This window comes from Prionailurus bengalensis, chromosome B3 (assembly GCF_016509475.1).
Source record: "Prionailurus bengalensis isolate Pbe53 chromosome B3, Fcat_Pben_1.1_paternal_pri, whole genome shotgun sequence".
Lineage (NCBI taxonomy): Eukaryota > Metazoa > Chordata > Mammalia > Carnivora > Felidae > Prionailurus > Prionailurus bengalensis.
In genome coordinates, this window is record NC_057355.1 from 47244574 (window position 1) to 47258389 (window position 13816).

At 45.5% G+C, this 13816-nt stretch overlaps 1 protein-coding gene across 4 annotated transcripts in view; it reads right to left on the reverse strand.

Annotated features, from left to right (window-relative positions):
- Positions 1-13816, reverse strand: part of CGNL1 (cingulin like 1) — a 161246-nt gene that overhangs the window by 25774 nt on the left and 121656 nt on the right. For all 4 annotated transcript variants that reach the window (XM_043555333.1, XM_043555335.1, XM_043555336.1 and 1 more), the window contains exons 9-11: positions 6958-7164; positions 5620-5724; positions 158-310 (exon numbers count right to left, since the gene is read on the reverse strand). In XM_043555333.1, the coding sequence (XP_043411268.1) occupies positions 158-310; positions 5620-5724; positions 6958-7164 (465 nt within the window). The remainder of the gene's footprint in view (positions 1-157; positions 311-5619; positions 5725-6957; positions 7165-13816) is intronic.

The following is a 13816-nucleotide window of genomic DNA, read 5'->3' on the forward strand; positions in this document are numbered from 1 at the left end:
ATTCTCAACAAGGCCAAAGAGCTGCTTCAGTGAATCTGGGAATCTGACACATTTGTGCTTAGACTAAGTACAGGTTTCCTTAGCTCCCACCAGGCCCTCCAAGGGCGCTGGGTCCCAGTGGTGTTCTGCCCACACCTCTCCCTCCCCTACCCCTCACCTCCTTCTGCAGTTTCTCAATGGTCTTATCCAGGTGCCATCGCTCATTCTCCATCTCATTCTTTAGTCTCCTTAACTGCTCCTTCTGCTCTGTCTCATCTTTGAGCTTCTCAGACAACTGCTTCTGCTCCTGGGTGGCCCGATTCAGATTTCTCTGCAGACAGCAAGCAAAGTATAGGGCTGTCACCTACCTACCAGGTCAGCCAAAGGGACAGGTGGCAGAGGGAATTCTGCAGCCACACTACAAAGTAATCAGACCTGCTACATCAGTGATAAGGAAAAGGAATAAAGCCATCAGAAGACACAAGGACATTGTTGGTTCTGAAATTTGGGAACCCAAATGTGAAGTTGACTTAGCCAAAAACACACATGAGAATGAAGGGGCAGACAAAGCATTTATTATAGAAATATAGAAAATGGTCAAGGCTGCTGGGGGTAGCAATTAAGGACAGTGTCTGAAAACACGGCATTTTCAAGTTCATGCTTGAAAACTGAGGTAAAGATATACATCAAACAAACCTAAAACAATGTGGCAATTTACATCCTGTGCTATACAGCATTATACTTCATGTTCTAGAATCTGCTCTGCTGATGACTCTTACAGTTAAAATAGCTAAAAATCAATCTATGAGGAAAGAGAACATTGTCCCATAGGTCAAGAGTTCATGTGGGTAGAGGAAGTTGTCGTCAACAGAATCGTGGGTTGGACTCATACACAGAAGAAAAGGGAATGTGGCAGTCCACAGGTGGGTAAACTTGATGAGCAGAAGGTGTTCAATGGAAAAGGCAGTACTTAGAAAAGTGCAGTGTTATTCAGTGATTCAGCACTAAATCCTGGTACGTACCATAAAATGAAACTATCCTGAGGGCGCTGTTTGCCCTGGGATCCCCCCTGAAGCTCTCACCTCACCCAGTCGCATAGCCTGACATTCTTTTTGTAAGAACATGCAATTCTAAAACAAAATCCTAAAATATCTTAGAAAGATGGCTGAATGTTAAGGCCATTAGTGCAACGATAGCAAGAAGGCGCACAGCTCAGAAGGGAACAGCATGACCCAGATGTGGGCTGGATCATCTGGAAAATGTTATCGGGTCCTGAGGGCTGAATGTGGGTTAATATAGGTACTGCTTAGGACCTGTGTCTTGTGTCCATGTAGACACTGTGTAAGGACAATGGTTTATATTCATACAGTGCTTAACAGTTTACAAGCTTCTGTCACATGCACCAATTCAGGCATCTTGAAAACACTCCCAAATCGTTTTGGGCACTCCTGGTTTGCAGAGTATAGCCAACCATGCAGCTGGCCAACCCTGTGACCTGGGGCCAAAAAGCCACCCATGGAGGCCTTCTGGCGCCTCCACTCTGTCAGGTTAACTGCACTCCGAGAACCAGCCAACACAACTGGGCTGCTAAAGTTAATTGCTGCGGTAAACCAAGGTCAACAAAAGCTGCTGGGAGAAAAGAAGGTGGTAAAAGGAGGGTAATCAGAAGTTCAGTGTGGGGGCAATTAGCAGGAGTGTGTCCCACCACAGTCCAGCTGGGCACACACCAGAGAGAGGGTCACCTCCTGGGATTTGTGTCTGTGGTTGATTTAGTGGTATTAGGGGCAAAGGGGAGCACACAGGGTAAGGCAATCGAGGTAGGGTTCCATGTGTGGGAGAAAACTGTCAATAATGTAAATTCCTGAAAAACAAGCAATACAGAGTGACATCAATGGCTTTCTGTGGGATCCAACTCAATGCACGCCTCTACAGACCCCCCAGCCTCTCTTTTCCAACTCCTGGATCCCAATCCTGGAGGCTCCAGGCCAGCAGACAAGCCAGCCCTGGCTCCATCCAACCTCCATATGGTGTATGCATTTCTGCTTCACCCTTGGCTCGGGCAGGGCTCCCTCCCTGGCCGATCTCCTGTGCCACTGGAGACACCAGACTCACCCACTCTGGGCCTGGGGCCTGGCCAAAATCCTGCACTCCCCACCCCAACACACACACATCTGCTTGGAAGAACAGTTTTGCCCAATTGTTTAAAAAATATTTCTTGTAGATTGCTCCATTGCAAGGTAGTGAGATCTGTCAAGGCAAGCAATAGGTTTTCTGTCTGGGTATGTCTCATAGTCCAGATTCACAATCAGGCATAAGATAAAAACACAGTGGTCGAAAATTAATACCTATCCCCAAAAGTTGTCTAAAGACGTCTTGTATCAGAATCACCAAGTAAGGACAGAGTATTCTTTGCCTTAAATGTGGATTCTAGCCCCTTGGGATGGAATCACAGTTTTTCTTAGACTGGGACCCATAAATTTAGATTTAGAAGTTACCCAGATAATTCTAACATACTTTAAAGTTTAGAACAATGTTCTGCCTCCTCATTTCTTCAAGAAATGTATTCCAATACATCATTGCTGAGAAAACCTGTTCAGAATCCACATGAAAAGAAGCTAACTTCCCAATATGCAGTCAGAGGAGTAAAATGCTGTTGCTACAGTGACTGTATTTCCAAGACCAGCAATGCCAGCCCATTAACTAATACAGGGACCAAAATTGGGAACAAAATGATCAGTGAGGGGAACCCAAAGCACCAAGTTAGTGAATGTATAGTAACACCCTTGAGCTTGAAAACCACTCTCTGTCAATGGACACAGAGCCTTTTCCTAATATGACTAAGACCCCTATTCGTCCATATTAACAATAAGCAAGTGCAAGTGAGCTTATGGGCTTACAGGAATGACAGGCTTAATCAGACGGAAGCTGGGGTGACAGCCCCTGAGTTACGGCTGACCTGAGTGAATCCTAGTACAAGCACGTTCCTCTCTGCCCCTGAGGAGGGGGAAGCTGTATTCGGAAAGAAAAGCTGCAACTAAGCGTTTGCAAATCTGAACTCTTGAAAACACTTCTCGGGAGTGTTTTCAGGATGCCCAAGTTACTGCATGTGAGAGCAGCTTATAAACTGTAAGCACTGTACAGATATAAACTATTGTCCTCACACAGCCTCCGTGGGGACACAAGACTGAGTAGGCCCTAAGCGGTATCTTGCCACACAGTAACTGGGGACTGGAATGGCAGAAGCACTGGGGCTTTTCCCCTCTGTCATCTTGATGCACACAAGTCCAACAGAGTGGGAGGTGAAGGCATATGGAATCCATACCATGATCCACCCCCCCGAAGGAGAGAACTGTGGCTTCTCCAGAAAAGGTCTCTTTACTTCTCCACCTGCAGAAGCCATTTCTCAGGGGAAACCTAGACATTGCTGCCGAATGCAGCTCACGTAGATTTGCACAACAACACATCCTACCCCAAGCGGGAGGGGCCGAGCCGACAAACTGTGGCATCTTACGACCCACTGCCACCTTCTGACTCTTAATAAATCAGACCTAAGTTCACAGTCTTCAGCTACTATGTGAAGAAATACACTTCTCAATCATGAAGATGCCACGGATCGCTAAAAGCACAAAGCCTTTGAAATACAAAATGCTGTGGGGTGGGGGGAGGGGGGAACCCAGTTACTCTTTCCTCTTCCTTGAAGGGTAAGTTCCCTTTCCGTTGCCAGCTTAGGGAAGAGAGGCGTGCACAAAGTCATAGAACCACAGGAGCTGGATGTCTGGTTCCTGGTTTTAGAGAAAACAAAGTGATGGCGCACTTTGCTTCTGAGACCAGCTGAGATAAGGAAGGTGAGACTGTTGGGCCTTTCTGAGCATTTGCCAGGTGGCGCACCGGCCGCGCCTGCCATTTCCAGTTCCCACCGTCCCAACGCCGCTGGGGAAACAGGCCTGAACAAAAGCAACACGTCAGGGAGAATTTCCAAGGCAAGGCCAGAGATCTGGAGGTTGGGGTGGGTGGGGATTACAAGAAGATCTTTAGGCCCCGAGGCTATCATCTGCTCTCTCTGCGAAATTAACCCTGAGCTGCAGATTCACAGCTGTGAAACTTAATGGTTTGACCCAAAGATGAGAAAGACAGAGGCCTATAACAGCTGCACCCAGCATTCAGGGTGGATATGACAGGACACGAAGGTGCAGATTTTTGACCCTGTAGAGAAAATATGCTTTTTCTCTCTTCCCGTCCCCAACCAGCTCACAGATTCGCACCCTGTGCTTCGGGGTCAGGTGTGTAGTCAGCACAGGCCTTTAACAGCAGCACAGGGAATCCGTATTCCATGCAAAATTAACCTAACAAGGGTTTGTAACAAAGATCTCAACTGAAAGAAAGAAGGCCACGGTGAGGACACTCAGACACCAGACTCAGAAGAAAAGAGGGCTTTACTGTTTGCAAAAACACAGTCTCTGTGCAAGGCTGGAGAGAAGGCACAGACCACTGATCTGGGGGTGACGGCTGACCTCAGTGAATCCTATTTACAGCAGGTTCCTCTCTGCCCCCTGAGAGGGGGAGCTGTATATGGAAAGGAAAGCTGCAATGAGGCATCAGGCAGATTTATAAATCTGAACACTGACTGCTTTGTCACTTTTCATATGCCCCTTCCCCACCTACCCTCGTTGACAAGTGGGTCCTAATGGAAAACGTTAACAATCTCCTTCTTGACAAACTGCTCAAAATCACTGGCTTTTGAATCCTCAGAGACTGCCTGAGGAACCCTTGGTGCCGGTTCGTTAAAACCTGAGAGCAGGTAAAGGACGTATCTGGTTCACAATGAGGTCGCTGTGCAAAGTCATTTTAGAACTTTAGTGCAGGCTTTGGTTCTTTGTTTGTTTGTTTTTTTTAGAATGTACTTCCACCTATCTTTCTAACCTTCAAATGGGAAAACCTAATTTTCTAAGAATCTACTGATTTTGAATACAGATAGCTATCTCGTTTCAAAAAAACGGACTTCCTCCTACTCCTTTTAATAGTCGTCCTGAAGGACTGTACTCTATGGAGTCTATTTGCCCAAAGGAGAAAGGAAATTGACTTCTGCCAGAGAGCTGACTCCACACTGCCTTGGGGACCAATCCTGCCGGCCTTCTCACACAATTCATATTTTATCTTTGGAAAGCTGTCAAGTTCTTTAATGTCTATACCGAGGTTTCTCAACCTCAGCCAGATAATTCATTCTTGTGGGGGTCGTCCTCTGCTTTGCAAGGATGTTAGGTAGCATCCCTGGCCTCTACCCACACGAGGCTGTAGGAGAATGGAGGGGACCAATGGCAGTCTGTACATGCCTCTCCAATTTTACTTCTCAGGCTTCCTGTATGAGGAATAAAGACAACAGCTCTGGGGCGCCTGGGTGGCTCAGTCAGTTAGGCATCTGACTTCGGCCCAGGTCATGATCTCGCAGTTTGTGAGTTCGAGCCCCACGTCAGGCTCTGTGCTGACCGCTTGGAGCCTGGAGCCTGCTTCGGATTCTGTGTCTCCCTCTCTCTCTGCTCCTCCCCCGCTCATGCTCACACTCTGTCTCTGTCAAAAATAAATAAACTTAAAAAAAATTAAAAAAAAAAAAAAAAAAAAAAAAGACAACAGCTCTGTGTTTACCTGAGCATCTTCCAGCTCATTCTCCAGGGTCCTTCTGGCTGATGTGGATTCTCTTTCTTCCTTTCTTGCATGCACAAGGGCCTCCTCTAATTGTTGGGCTTCTCTCTACGATGAAACAGGGTCAGTGTCCATTTAGATGTGTGCTATGCCTATAAAGTTGACTCAGTGGCATGGAAGGAACACAAGAGACATCTGAGGACACAGCCAGCAGTGGCTGTGGTCACAATGTGCCAGCCACAGGCCCGCGGTAGCTCACAACAGTTATGTTTGTTTTGTTTTGTTTTTTAATATTTATTTTTGAGAGAGAGAAAGAGGCACATCCTGAGTGGGGGGGGGGGGGAGCAGAGAGAGGAGACACAGAATCTGAAGGAGGATCCAAGCTCTCAACTGTCAGCACAGGGCCCGACGCGGGGCTTGAACCCACAAATGGAGAGATCGTGACCCGAGCTGAAGTTGGTTGCTTAACCGACTGAGCCACCCAGCTGCCCCACAACAGTTATTTCTTAGATGTGTGTGACCATCTGCGGTTACCTGCTTAGCCAGATGTGAACATCCGAATCATTTGAAAATACAAATATCAGGCCTCACCCTTGGAACTTCAGAAACAGCAGGTATTGAATGGACGCAGGCACACAGAGTTTTGGAAAAGGCTTCCAGCTGATTCTGACAAATGACCATTTTGGAAGCTCCTATTGGAATACATCTCCCTTTACATTTCTTTTGTCCTCTCTTTTACTTTTTTAAAGTTCATTTACTTAGAGCTCGAACTCACCAACCGCGAGATTATGACCTGAGCCGAAACCAAGAGTCAGATGCTTAACTGACTGAGCCACCCAGGTGCCCCTGTCCTCTCTTTTATTTTCAGTGCCAGCTCTCACTGCCATTGGTAACATGTCTCTTGGCAAGAGCCTCCCGCTTCTAGATATCTGGCAAACCAGACCGTTGGTTTGTTAAAACCTGTGCAACTTCAAAATCCATCAACTAAGTGTTCAAAAAGAAAACATAGTCATGAGTGACCGGGTCCAATGGTGGTATTAGGATAGCCTTTCAGACATTTAAAATCCTCTGTTCAGTGTCAAAAGGTTGAGTGTGCCTGATGTCTGGGTGAGTGGGGACCCTGACTTCATCAGCCCTGACCTTCGGCGAAGCCCGTCTCCCATGTTTACCACCCACAGGGAACAAGAAAAGTAGCTTGCGGAGAGGACTTATTCACGACTGCCTCCACCTTTCCTACTGAATTATGCTAAAAAATCCCCTTGCACTTCCGAAACCACTGACACAGGAGAAAAGAAGTTTCCGCAGCTGCCAAACCCGGGCTTGGGGCCCAGCGAGCCTTACCTCGCACTTCTTGAGCATTTCCTTCGCTTTGGCCTCGTCGCATTTCATGTCAGCAATCTGCCTCTGAAGCCGAGCGACACTCTGCTCCAGCTCTTCGATGCTTCTGCGCAGCTTCTCATTCTCCTCCTGCAGTGCCTTCACGTGCAATTCAGCCCCCAGCTGGCTCTGCTCCGAAGTGTTGCTCCGACTGGCTAGGACCTCAACATTCTGTTAAAAACATGTAGCAAGTGAACATGGGACCCACTGTCAAGGGGCAGTCCCCAGCTTGGAGCAGGGAGGACATTTATTAAAAACCCTCTATGCGCCAGGCACCGTGCTAAGCCGGGAACGACACGCTATAGCCTGGAGGCCAAATCCAGCATGCCACCTGTTATTAAACATAAAGTGTTACTGGAGCATCGCCACGCCCACTGGTGAGCACACAGTCTACGGCAGCTTTCAGGTTACAACAGCAGAGTGAGTGGCAGATGCCTGAAGGAAAGGCCTCTGATGCTGCAAACCTACGATATTTACCACCTAGCTCTTCACAGAAAAATGTTGTCAACCCTTGCCTGTATTAAGTCTTTGACATGGGATTTCAAGCTTTTAACAGCTCTAGGAGGTGGGTACTATTATCACTATTTTACAGACAAAGAAACTGAGACTTGGGTAGATAAGGAACTTGTCCAAGTTCACTTAGGAGGAAGTGCATTCGGGCAGACTGAATCCAGAACCTGTTCTTGTAACCACTGCCTTCTGCTGAGTTCATGGCCCTGACCTCTCACCACGTGCAGGGCCCCTTAACAGGAGTTCTGGATGAAGGATGCTTTCTGTTTATAGATTTTTTTTTTAATGTCCAATACAAAATGGAAATTAAAATTCACTTAAATTATGATACAGCTCCTGGTGCAAGCTCTAGGCACGATCTTCTGAAAATGAGCTCGTGCTGCACAAAATTCATAACAGAAAGGCATGGTGACAATTACAGTGTGGTTATCGTTAGTTCCAGATGTTGCATGGGCTTTTTCTTTTTTGGCTCAGCAACACAAAGTGATGATAAGTGGCCTTGTCCAGAATTCCACTTCTCCCAGAAGATCTCTTGCCTTCCATCTCTCCACTACTACAAAGACGCCAATGTCAGCAAATCTAGTGCTCACAACACAGCGCTGCAGATGCCTGCAAGGAATGGAAGGCCCAGGGAGGGCAAGCTGTGGCTTCGAAGGCTATGTCATGGCCCACTTGGGAGAACTATCTGCCGGAATTGCTTGCTTACTTGCGTAGCCTTACAGAAATATCTTTAAATCTTGTAACAGTACAATAAGCTGTATTAGCCTGCACTGAACCAATTAGAGCATTTCAGAAACCAAAGCATCTTTTCACAACCCAAAAGTTTAATTCCATACATCTTGGAAAAGCCATCACAGCCAAGCTACTGAGTCAGAACATGGTTAGCTTGCATTGCTAAGGAGAAAAGTAAAGTGCCCAACAGCTGGGACTTCTCAGGACTACGTGGGTATCCTCTCCTACTGAAACCAGCAAGATGAACAAGGAGAAATAAAGTGTGGTTGAAAGCCTGAGGGAGGAACCAAAGAATCCAATAACTGGCCAGATGGGGAAGGAGAAAGAAAAGTCTAGACTGCTCATTCCTGCCCTAACTTTCCCAATAAACATGAGACTACAAAGAGACAGTTATCAGGACAGTGTGGCACTGGCATAAGGATACATATACAATGCAATAGAATTGAGACCCCCAAAATAAACCCAACACTTACAGTTAACTGATTTTCAATGAGGGCACCAAGAAAATTCAATGGGCAAAGAACAGTCTTCAACAAAGGGTGCTGGGACAAATGGGTACTCACATGCAAAGAGATGATTTCACACCCGTTCCTTACATAATTCACACCTATTCCTTACATAGCACACACAAAAGAACTCAAAATGGATCACAGACCTAAATGTAAGATTTCAAAAACAAAATTCTTAAAAGAAAACAGGAGTAATAAATATTTGTCACCTTGGTTAGGCAGAGTTTTAGATGCAACATGAAAAGCACAAGTAACAAGAACAACAAAAATAGGTAAACTGGACTTCATCAAAACTAAACACTTTGGTGTTGCCAATGATACCATCAAGAAGGTGAAAAGACAACCCACAGAATGAAAGAACATAGTTATAAAGCATGTATCTGATAATGGACCCATATCTAGAATATATAAAAAATTCTTCAGCTCAATAACAAGATAGATAACCCAATTTAAAAATAGGCAAAGGATCTGAGTGGACCTCCTTCCAAAGAAGGTCTACAAAAGTCCTATAAGCACATAAAAAGATGCTCGACATCATTAGTTATCAGGGAAACGCAAATCAAAACCACAACGAGGTGCCACTTCACACTCACTAGGATGGCTATCATCAGAAAGACAGATGGTAGCCACTGTTGGGGAGGCTGGAGAGAAACTGGAACCCTTATACATTGCTAGTGGGAATGTGAAATGGTACAGCCACTTTGGAAAACAGTTTCGGAGTTCCTTAAAATGTTGAACAGAGTTATACGACCCAGAGATTCCACCCTTAAGTTTATACCTAAGGGAAATGAAAACCTACCGCCACACAAAAACTTGCACAAAACCTCAGAGCAACATTATTCTTGATAGCCCAAGAGTGGAAACAACCTAGCTGTCCATCAACTGATGAATGGGCAAACAAAATGGGGTTTATCCATACCATGCACTGGCTCCAAAACGAATGACGTACTGAGCCATGCTACAACATGGATGAATATTGAACAACATTATGCTAAGTGAAAGGAGCCAGTCATAAAAGCCCACATGCTGACATTTATACAACATGCCCACACTAGGCAAATCTATAGAGACAGAAAGTATATCAGTGGTTGATTGGGGCTGAGGGTGATGAAAATGTTCCCTGAAATTGACAGTCGTGTTGGATGTACAACTCTAGGCACACACTAAAAACTACTGGATCGTGCACTTTAAACAGGTGAATCATATGTCATACAAATTATATCTCAACACAGCCAATTCAAAGAGGAACAAAAGACAAAGGAAACTTGGATGCGGAGTTGGGATGGAGGGGAGAGATGAGGGGTTTACCTCAGTGGTCTGAGGTCAGCCGAGGCACAAGTGAGAGCAAAGAGCAGGCTGGAGATACCTACCTAAATCTGGTGAAGCAAAGAACGCACTCATGCAGTCAATGCTCCTTTGTTCACCCAGAAATCTCATCAAGAACAAGACCACTGACAACCAGATCTCGCTGAACCTGAATTCAGAACTAACTGGCGTCCTGACCTGCTAGATAAAGGACCCTTTGTTGTGGTGTGATGTTTAGGACTTGGTATTCTGTCTGCAAGCGGTGGAGGCACATCCTGAGTTCTGAGAACTTACTTGCAGGGAAGCCAGGCAAGTTAATCACTCGGTTTATGGCTGGCTGGCAGGGGTCTGCTCCAGTCCTAGCTTTCAGTAACACAAGCTGAGTGGGACTCCAGGGAGCCTGAATGGGTGGAGACACTTAGTCTTGTTTTGACTATCTGTAAAGTATGTTTTTCTCCTGTCTTCATAGTGTGGTAGACCATAGTGTGTTTACAAATCAATTTACCTTAAGCCTCTGTTGGTAAACCTTTCCGGAACCCATCCCTGTCCCTGCCCACACACACAGTCCCCTATGTTATATCAAGCCCATAGGACTCAAACTTCCTTTTCCTGAAACCATACCTAATTCCCTGCATATTTCTTTGTTCAAGGCAGGTCTTACATGCAAGTTCTTCTACACGAATTCCCAGTGAAGAAAATGAAATTGGTCCAGAGGACCTCCAAAAGCCCCCCTTCCAACGCTGAACTTTGATCTATGTGTCTTTTCCAAATGCTTAAGTTTGTATCTCAGGAATGCTGGCAAAGGCAGAACTCTACTGAGCCCAGAGCTGGTAAGGACCTATGCAGAGATCACTGGAGACAAAGTACGGCTGACCTCACCGAAGTTACTGGAACCATACTAGATAAAGGACCTTGTGTTGTGTTTTGATGTTTAGGTGATTCTTTGATCTTAAGTCCTGTATGTCATAACAAGATTAGAGAGACTACTGCATCATATATAAAAGTAAAGACCACACAGTTTCTAACGATTCCTTTAGCCATATCATTATCACCTATGTGATATCTATTTTAAAAGAATTGCATAAACTTGCTTTTTAATATTTTAACTACTATTTTATTCACGCAAGCAGGCATAAATAGTCAACAGAAACAAAAATTCCACAGCCACTGCAAAAGGCTGGAAACACCATACTAGGCCATCGCCACAAGGGCAAAAGTAGCAGATGTGCTATATTCTGATGTTTTTCAAGACAGATCCACCCCTTAAAATTGCACTGAGATCATTTCTTCACCTTTCAGGCAGCCAAGGTCAGAAGGTGGGTGGGTGGTATAAGGGGAACCCAAGACACACACTGCTGGGGGGCAGCTAGAAACTGGTATGAGCTCCTAGGGGGGCAATTTGGTAGTATCAATCAAAATTATAAAGTACATTCCCCTGTGACCCTGCAACTTCTCTTCTAGCACTTTATCCTACAGGTGTGCAAAATGACAATACAAACAGGATTATTAATTGCAGCATTATATGAGCCAAAGATTGAAATGAACTAAATACCAACTGATGGGGCACTTGTTAAATAAGTTCTATCAGTTCAGTGATAACCTGGGCAGCTGGAAAAATAAAGTAACAAGAAAGCAAGGAAAATGGAAGGGACAGAACAGTACACACAAGAGCAAAGTTTGTATAAAAGGAAGGTAATGGGAGTTAAGTATGTAATTACCCGGCTACACAAGAAACTGGTAACACTGGCTGGCTGTGAGGAAGGGAGGCAGAGTTATGGAAAGGAGGAGAGGAACGTATTCCCTTGCAAACCTTCTTGTAAGTCTTGATTTCTCAACAGTGGAAATTTAGGAGAGATTACACGTTTTTAAATAAATACACATTTTCTTTGAAAAGACGATCAACGGCCACAGGCACTTGGAGGACAACCACCCCCCCAGACCAGTTCTCACCTCCTCCGGCCTCTAGAAACCCTTCCACAGCACATTCACAGATACTTCTGGGCCATGGAAGACAGCAGAGCCTGGAGCCTGGGGAGCAGCTGTACAAACAGAGCACAGCGCCAACGAAATCTCCCACGCGGGCTCACATAGTTAAGAAATTCCTTTTCACCACATATAGGTGGGAGAGTGGAAAAGGCCCAGATGGCCCAGGACTTGCACTTATATGAGCATGTCTCCAAAATTTCCACCCAGCAACCTGTAGGAAGAGAAGTCCAATGTGGGCTGATGGGAGGCAGCCAAGGGGCTGCAAAGAACTCCCTTTCAAGGTTTGGGTTTTTCCATCAAAATTACCAATACAAAATTACAAGTACATTCTGCATTCGACTCCACAATATTTTTCATCCTACTCCATGTTCTATTTTATAAGACACTGCGCCCTTGGTGTTCTGGACGAGGTACCACTTCTCCCCTGCAGCCGTTCCAAGCGCTCTCCCCCTCACCCACCTGGCACATGCACACAGATCTCAACCCGAGCAACACAGACATAAATCATCTCAAGAATGGAATCCTCAGTTTTAACTCTAAAAATGTGTATCTAACAGTGTAGAGGAGGGAGCAGAGGGCTCTATGGTCAGTCAACCACATCAGACTCAAACCCAGGCTATGGCTGTTTGCAGGGCCTTTCGCTGGGCCTGGCCTCGTAGGGCCTTCCTTTCCTCACTTGTAAAAGGTGGATGAAGTTACCTACTTACTACACTGTTGTAAATATCTGGACAAGAGTCCTCACTACTGACATGACTACCAAGCCAACAAAACCCACACATGTTTTCCAAAGGGTAGGGCTGGGCACAGTTCATCTGCTGTGGTTCTAAATCCCCACACGTGGTTTCAAACTGCAGCCTGCACATTTTTGCCAGCTAAATATCAACCCTACATTGCTCCAAAGAGAGAGTCAAGATCCTCTAACGGTCTTTCCAGGACAACTGCACTGCACAAATTAGATGACCTCCTTCTTATTAGTCCAAGGGCAAATCAGGTTTCTTGGTTGGCTAATTCATTAAAAATTTAGCCTCATTTCCCAACTGAGGATGGTCTGCTAAATTGATGGCAACTAAAAAAAAATTTCCAAAACAGACAAACAGCATGTTTCAATGTGTTAAATTGCTATATTTCCACTACTTCTAAAATAGTTGACTTTTAACCATATGCTCCAATTACTATTTAAAAGAAGAGGAGAGAATACACAACTGTATCACAAGGGGAAAAAAAAGCGCAAAATCCCAGTCTTTGCCAGGTACCACCATTCACTGCAAATACTGACTTGCTTATCAGCTGGCACATTTTCATGACTTAATGTTCACATTTAGAAATGCTCACACTGTCTCCTGGGGCCACAGGAAACTTTTATCCACAACAAGCACAAAATTCCCAAACGGTAGCAGAAAAAGCCACGCGTGAGTATTTTTTTTGACCCAAAGCTGCTGATGCACTTTCCTTGCAGGAGCACAGACACCTCGGACGGACAGGTTTGCTCCTGTTGGGTAACAAGTAGCCTAGGACAAGGCCCTCCTGGCTTGCCCTAGTACGGACCCAACACATGGACATATCAGGCTTTACTAATTAACAAGGCCTCGGTCAGAGCCAGCTTTTGTTTCTTTTCTGTCTCCCTTTTTTGCTGAATGAGTGAAAACAGCTGAGGCGTGGAGGCCAGGAGTCCAGGGAATGGAATGTTGCTTTGTCGGTTCCACGTCACTGGCCACCCCCCACCCTTGTGTTGAGGCTGCACGAGCTCAGCTGACAGGTACCCAAAGTGTCCCCTAGGTCAG